Source organism: Hemitrygon akajei, chromosome 30 (assembly GCF_048418815.1).
Source record: "Hemitrygon akajei chromosome 30, sHemAka1.3, whole genome shotgun sequence".
NCBI lineage: Eukaryota > Metazoa > Chordata > Chondrichthyes > Myliobatiformes > Dasyatidae > Hemitrygon > Hemitrygon akajei.
Window position 1 is genome coordinate 32459995 of NC_133153.1, and position 8069 is coordinate 32468063.

An 8069-nucleotide genomic window follows, 5' to 3' on the forward strand; every position below is an offset into this window, starting at 1 on the left:
CTGAGACATCAGGCAAGATCATTTGATTCCAAGCAAATGCTTTATTGATCATTTCAAAATGTTTCTCTGGTGCTTCCCACTCCCTTCCTTCTCCCCCACATTTCCCAGCCAAGATTCCCCTTTCCCTGCACCCCCATCCCACTCCCAGTCCACAATCGAGACCCATATCTGAATCAAGTTTATCATCACTCACCTATGTCATTAAGTTTTTTTTTGTTGTGGCAGTACAGTGTAATACTATGCTAAAGTCTAAGGCACCCTAGCTATATATGTACATGTACCTAAGACTTTTGCACAGGACTGTATATTGTGAAAGTGCTGCACCAAACCAGTCAGTAACTCCTGATGTAAAGATACTCTCAATGATGGCAGTCTGGTGTCCAGATGGTATCCCTGTGAACTGCTAATATTTATACCTCGATTTCTGCCAGAGACGGTTTGAATGCATGTGTGAGGTTTTCAAATCGTACAATCAACCTCTGTTCATCCCACACATCTTCTGAGGGAGACCTCAGTATGAGAACTGCCTCATTTCCTATGATACAGCAGCAGGGATTAAGCATAAGATTGGACAGTCAGGTTTACTGGTACAAAGTTCAATGTAAATTTTATTAAACAAAGTACAGATATGTCACTGTATCAGGAGATTCATTTTCCTGTGGGCATAATCAACTAATCTATAGAACAGTATCTATAACAGCATCAATGAAAGATCAACCAGAGTGAAGAAGACAACAAGCTGTGTAAATATATATAAATAAATGTCAATAAATACAAGAACATAATGAGATAAAGAGCCTTAACATGAGATAGTTGGTTGTGGGAACATCTCAACTGATGGGCTGAGATCTGTTCCCACTTTCACACTCCAGCACTTTGGGGGGGGGGGCTTTCTGCACTTGTATAAACACGATGAGAGATGGTGTAAGGTTGGGAACAGTAGAGGGGTGGTTTGCAGTGGGGAGCGGAGTGAAGCGATCTTTCCAAACAAGAGAGGTGCGAACTCAATGAAGACGCTGTGGATTTTCAAGCCCTCCCTGGAAGTCAATCAGCAGTAAATGTCACTGACTCAGGGTCATCTACGAAACGTTTCAATGTTAGGTGCCAGCTGCAGCAGCCTCAGGACCTTAAACCCCAGGCCACCAATTCAAAATGAGGTGTCGGCCACTCAGAACAGTGTTTCTTCACCCAGCGGTTAGTCAGTCTCTGGGATTCTTCAGAAATCATGAGTACGTTTATTATCACTGATATATGTCATGAAATTTGTTGTTTTGTGGCAGCACTTCAGTACAAGACATTTTTTAATAAGTTACAGTAATTGATAAATAAAGAATGCAAAGGCGGAATAGAGAGGTAATGTTCACAGGCCATTCAGAAATCTGATGGTGGAGGGCAAGAAACTGTTCCTGAAACATTGACTATGGGTATTTTGGCTCTAGCTCCTCTTCCCTGATGATAGTACTGAGATGAGGGTATCTCATGGATGGTAAGGGTATTTAAAATGGATACCACCTTCTTAAGGCATTGTCTTTTGAAGATCTCTTCTTTAGTGACTCATAAACACTAGAAGATCTGCAGCACAAAATGCTGGAGGAGCTCAGCAGGCCAGGCAACATCTATGGAAAAGAGTGAACAATCGACGTTTCAGGCTGAGACCCTGTTACAGAACTGGAAAGGGCAGGGGGAGATACCTGAATAAAATGGTGGAGAGAGGGTAAAGAGACTGGCTGGAAGATGATAGGTGAAGCCAGGTGGGTGGGAAAGGTCAAGGGCAGGAGAAGAAAGAATCCGACAGGAGAGGAGAGTTGACAACAGGGGACAGGGAAGGAGGAGGGGACACAAGGGGAAGTAAGAGGCAGGTGAGAACAAGTGAAAGGTCAGAGTGGGGAATAGAGGAAGAGGAATGAGGGAAATTTGTTCACTGGAAGGAGTAATCAATATTCATGTCATCAAGTGCCAGCATTCTCTATTGAGTAGGCTTGTGCCCATCTTGGAGCTGGTTGAGTTTTCAGCACCCTGAAGCCAGTCTTCCAGGGAGAATCAGTCCATGAATCTGTTTAAGAACAAAGATTGATTAAAGCAATCAAAGCTGGAGGATAAGTTCAAGAAATTGGTACTGTGGGAAAATATGAACCAGTGTTTCATTGAATGGCAGAGCAGGTGTAAAGACAGTAAGACCATAAGACAAAAAGAGCAGAATCAGGCCATTTGGCCCATCAAGTCTGCCCTGACATTTGAACACAGTTGACTTGTGTTCCATCTCAACCTCACTCTCCTGTTTTCTCCCTGTAACCTTTGACACCCTTGTTAATCAAAGAGCTATTAATCTCTGCTTTAAATATACCAAGCCATCTATGGTAATGAATTCCACAGATTCACCACCACCTGGCTAAGTAAATTCCTTCTCATCTCTGTTCAAAAGGAACATCCTTGCATTCTGAGGTTCTGCCATCTGGTACTAGACCTCCCCACTATTTGGAAGCATCCTCTCCATGTCCACTCCATCTAGGTCTTTCAATATTCATTCAGTTCCTATGAAATCCCTCCTCATTCTTCCGACACTTCACTTAATCTGTCCAAGTCCTTATTTAGACTCCCTGCTTCCTCAAAACTACCACCCCCTCTACCTATCATTGTACCATCTACAAATTTGGCCACAAAGCCCTAAGGTCCGTCATCCAGACAGTTAACATGCAACATGAAAAGTAGCAGACCCAACACTGACTCTTGTGGAACACCACTAGTCACTGGCAGCCACCCAGAATAGGGCCCCTTTATTCACACTCTTTGCCTTCTGCCAGTCCATGCTAGCATCTTTTCTGTAATATCATAAGCTCTTACTTTGTTAGGTAGCTTCATGTGCGGCACATTGTCAAAGGCCTACTCAATATCTAGATAAACAACATCCACCGACTTTCCTTTGTCCATCTTGCCTGTTATTTCCTCAAAGAATTCTATCAGATTTGCCAGGCAAGATTTCCTCTCAAGTACACTATACTGACATCAGCCTGTTTTACCATGTGCTTCCAAATACCCCAAAACATCATTCTTAACAAAGGACTCTTATTCAGCCACTGGATGATAAATGTTTGACAAAGAATCGAAGGGTGTCAGCCCAAAATGTCGACTGTATGTCCTGTTGAAGGGTTTTGGTCCTAAATGTCGACTGTACTTTTTCCATTGATTCTGCCTGGCCTGCTGAGTTCCTCCATCATTTAGTGTGTGTTGCTCGGATTTCCAGCATCGGCAGATTTTCTCTTGTGATTGCTTATTCTTTGTTGGGCCTTTAACTGAACCAGTAGTTAGGACCGTAATGCGACCTCTCTTGATAGGGCAGTACACCCCTATCAGCCACATCAGCCCAGAACTTCTGTCCAAGGGATCTACAATTCATAGACTTAAAGGCTAGAATGGTGCCAGCAATTCAGATCTTCAAATCCAGCTTATAGAGTCAGATAGCAATGAAACTCCAGAATCAGATTCAAAATCAGAATTAAAATCAGCTTTATTATTATTGAAATATGTTGTGACATTTGTTGTTTTGCAGCAGAAGTACAGTTCAATACATAAAATAAACTATGTTTCAATAAGATACATATCCATGGTAAGGTATATATCAATGGCACCGCGGTAGTATAGCAGTTAGCACAACGCAATTACAGTCAGAGTTTGGAGTTCAGTGCTGGTGCCGTCGGAAAGGAATCTGTACTTCCTCTCCATGGAATGTGTGGGGCTTCCCCAAATGCTCTGGTTTCCTCCCACAGTCCAAAGGTCATTGTAAATTGACCTATGGTTAGGTTAGGTTTAATCAGGGTTGTGGGGGGTGGGGGGGGGTTGCTGGCACAGTGTGGTTTGAAGGGCTGGAAGAGGCTACTAGGTGCTGTATCACCAACACACACACACACACACACACACACACACACACACACACACACACACACACACACACACACACACACACACACACACACACACACACACACACACACACACACACACAGTTATTTATATATGTATGCCCATTGTGTTTGGTCTGCCATTCTATCATAGATGATAATCCACAATATATATATAGTGGATTTGACTTAATTGGGCCATCAGTTAATTGTTGTAGCCACTTATTTGGGAGAAATCTTAAAAAACAAAAATGAATCAAGAAAATAGCTGGGAATCTCTTCATTTATTTGGGATGCCACTTAATTGGGACAGGAGGCTGTTGCCAAACAGCTTCTAACTAGCATCAGTGACCTGTACTTGTGTAGCTGTTAGACAATACTCTGTGCTTAGAGTGAACAGTTTTTAAATATTGCTAGGTTTGTGTGTTTGTGTTCAAAAAGCGGTGATTGTTGAGGAATCAGCAGTAAGACAATTCAGAATTGTTTTGCGCACTGCAGTTTCAAGCGTTCAGACCTGGAGATGCCAGAAACTGCCTACTTCAACAAGTTAGGTGCTATGAAAAATTTTAAATGTATTATCAATCATTTTGAATGTTACAATGAAAATGAAAATTCAGAGGATGCAATCATTGAAAGCAATACATTATCTACACTAGGCGTCTGTGCTGACTTTGTTCATTTACATTCAATCAAAAGAATGCACCAACAAACACTGGGTGAATTCCTCTGTCAATAACTATAAGGAACTATAGACTAACTAAAAGGAACTTAAGGTATTGAACAAACACAAGGAAATCTGCAGATGCTGGAAATTCAAACAACAACACACACAAAATGCTGGTAGAACACAGCAGGCCAGGCAGCATCTATAGGGAGAAGCGCTGTCGACATTTCGGGCCGTGACGGGTATTGAAGTAGTTTTGGTCGTGTTCTAAGTTGTTCAGTATTTCATTTAAATACATAACTTAGTTATATGGTAGTTGGTCTCTTTTATACTTTTTTAACTAGTTCCATGAAACCGGCTAATTGGAACAGCTGCTTAATTGGGCCAAAATGGTTAGGACCCACTGTGTCCCAATTAACCAGAATCCCCTGTGTATATATATACATAGTGTAAAAAGAGAGCAAAAATAGGTAATTTTCATGGGTTCATGGACTGTTTAGAAATCTAACGGCAGAGAGGAAAATCTGATCCTAAAACACTGAGTCTTCAGGCTCCTGTACCTTCTCCCTGATGGTAGAGGTCATGTCCTGGGTGGTGGTGGCCCTTAATGATAGATGCCACACTTTTGAAGCTTTGCCTTTTGAAGATGTTCTTGTTGCCGGGAAGGCTAGTTCCCATGATGCAGCTGGCTGAGTCTACAACCGTCTGCAGGTTTTTTTCAATCCTGTGCATTGGCCCCTCCAAACCAGACAGTGATGCAACCAGTTAGAACATTGTAGATCCGTAGAAATTTGTATGGGTACAAACTTCAGTAGAAATTTGCTAGAGTCTTTGGTGACATACCGAATTTCCACAAACTCCTGTAGTCCAAATCCAACCCCATCTAAACTAGTCCCATTTGCCCATGTTTGCCCCATATCCCTCCAAACGTTCCTATCAATGCCCTTATCCAAATGACTTTCAAGTGTTATTATTGTCCCATACATGCCTCAACTATTTTCAACTAGGTTCTATGTACGTTCTACCCTCCAATGTCACGTCTAGAGTCTGTTTCCTGAGCTCTCCAGCTTCTTCAGTGATCATACATGGGCAGAGAGAGTGAAGGTGCGTAGGTGGTGGAGTGGGTTACATGACTGAGGTAGTTCAGTTGGCCAAACGGTCACACTGACAGCTTTGACCAGCTAACCTGGGATGCTCTACGATGGGAAACGGCCATTGAAACTTGGCCAGTGAAGAATAACCAGATTATTTTAATCACACATGAATTTAGGAGGAGGATAAAGTTCTCCAGATGACGGATTAAAACAAAACAAGGATCAACAGCTACAGGATGAGAACCGGCCGGTGTACCCGACGTTTAGTGAGCGTTTCAGCTGTAGGGGAATGTTCCCTATTTTGATTCTGTTGCACCCTGAAGCCTGGGAATGAAATCCCATTACTCAAGGTGTTAGATTCCCATCCTCAAAGTGTCACTTCACACCTCCAGCATCAGGATAAAAGCACCAAATGCTTCACTCCCTTCAGTCTTTGCAGGGTGCGTGTCGGCACCGGTACCCAGCCAGCACCCCCGGCTCAGAGAGTTCTGTCACAGCAAGAGTGGTTGTGTCATTGTGTGAGTGTGTGTGTCTCTGTATCTGTGTGTCAGTGCATGTGTGTAACAGTGTGTGTCTGTCTGTCGGTGTCATTGTCATTTTTAGTGTGTATGTGTCTGTGTGTATCAGTGTTAGTGTGTTTCAGTGTATGCATGTGTCAGGGTGTGTATGTCAGTGTGTATGTGTAAGTGTGACTGTCAGAGTGTGTGCGTTTGTGATTGTGGAGGGAGGGCGATGGACATCACTGTCCCCCAACACCACAACTCCCCGATTACCCCTTACTGGAACAGATTGTCAGACGCCAATTTCACCAGCTCTGAGTCGGATTGTGCGCTGAGCTGGGACCCTGACCCTGACCCTTCTGGCTGGGACACAACACAGTGGGTGACTCCAGAGTCTGACGGCTCCGGGACAGCCGACAGGAACCGCCTCACCTCGGAATCGGACTGCCTCACCGACTCCACGTCCTACAGCCTGTCGCCGATCTCCTCCGTCGACTCCTACCGGCTTTCCCCTCCCTGCCTCCCCAGGACATCCTCGCCCGCGGTCCGCGCGGACGCCAGCCTCCCTTCTCCCGCAGTAGCTCGCCGGCCGAGGAAGGTCCGGTCGCGCTGCCCGGACAGGCAGCGGCAGAACGCCAGCGAGAGGGAGAAGCTGAGGATGAGGGGACTGGCCAGGGCCCTCCGCAACCTGCGGACCTACCTGCCCCCGTCCGTGGCGCCCGCCGCTCAGAGCCTGACCAAGCTGGAGACCCTGCGGCTGACCATCCGCTACATCGCCCACCTGACGGAACTGCTGAACGAGGAGGGCCGAGACATGGGGGGCGTGAGCCGGGGGAGGTGGCCCCAGGGTCTGTCCTGGCTGCACCACGTTCAACAGCCTCCTGTCCCCTCCCATTCCCTACCTACCTCCCACCACCCAGAGTCACAAGACCAGAACACATTCCTCCAGGTAAATCCTTCACTTGCAGCGAGCTCTTCTTCCTGCGGCTTTTCACTTTAATGAACAAATGCACGTCCGGGACGATTTTTAGTAACACGGTGTTTTATTTTAAACAGGACTTCCAATGCGCAACGGGATCCGCACAAGCTGGCCATTTTCCTCAGAGCTACATCCCTGGATTCTGAAACTCCTGGGAACACTCTCCATTTCTGCTGGAAGTTCGTAAACTTCCTCTGTATTAGAATAATTGCAAATATTAGCAAATTTATTTTTCTAATTTATTATGTATTTTAGCAGAGTTGTTTGGTTATTCACTAACTATATTTATATCTTTAATTTGCAAATACATGAGATGTATTATTTTGTATAGAATTCTGTACAGTTGAAATCCTGCTGACTTCCACACTTAATTAAAAGAATGTATATTTTAGAATGCAATAAAACATTTTCCATGTTTAAAGTCCAAAGTAAGTTTATTATCCAAGTATATTTACACTCAGTAGCCACTTTGTTTCTTGCAGGTTAGTGCAAGTATTTAATCAGACAATCATGTGGCAGCAACTCAATGCATAAAAGCATGCAGACACGGTCAAGAGGTTCAGTTGTTCTTCAGACCAAACATCAGAATGGGGAAGCAGTGTGATCTAAGAGACTGTGACCGTGGAATGATTGTTGGTGCCAGATGGGGTGGTTTGAGTATATCAGAAACTGTTGACCTCCTGGGAATTTTATACACAACAGTGTCTAGATCAGTGGTTCTCAGTGTAGGCCATATGACCCCCCCCCCCCCCCGAGGGCCATGCAGGATTTGATAGGGGCCACACATTTTTAAAAAAACAAGAAACTGGGGGCCACAGGAGTTTCTGAATGGGCCATCAATGGTAAGTTTACTGTTTTAATGAAATATTACTAAAATATATAAATAAAACAAAAATGAGTATATGTAATTTAATTGGAACTCTGAATGAAATTGAT

The 8069-nt window shown here is 44.1% G+C and overlaps 1 protein-coding gene across 1 annotated transcript; it reads left to right on the forward strand.

Moving 5' to 3' along the window:
- The first annotated feature begins 6386 nt into the window (after positions 1-6386).
- LOC140718684 (uncharacterized) lies at positions 6387-7515 on the forward strand. The gene is made up of 2 exons (XM_073032725.1): positions 6387-7103; positions 7211-7515. Exons 1-2 carry the CDS (start codon positions 6387-6389, stop codon positions 7277-7279), a joined length of 786 nt encoding a protein of 261 aa, XP_072888826.1. The 3' UTR covers positions 7280-7515.
- Positions 7516-8069: the final 554 nt, after the last annotated feature.

Excerpts from the sequence above, each read along its gene's own strand:
- LOC140718684 (XM_073032725.1), top strand. The coding sequence starts at position 6,387 with ATGGACATCACTGTCCCCCAACACCACAACTCCCCGATTACCCCTTAC. Across the intron at positions 7,104-7,210 it reads ACCAGAACACATTCCTCCAG|GACTTCCAATGCGCAACGGG; the intron begins GTAAATCCTTCA and ends TATTTTAAACAG.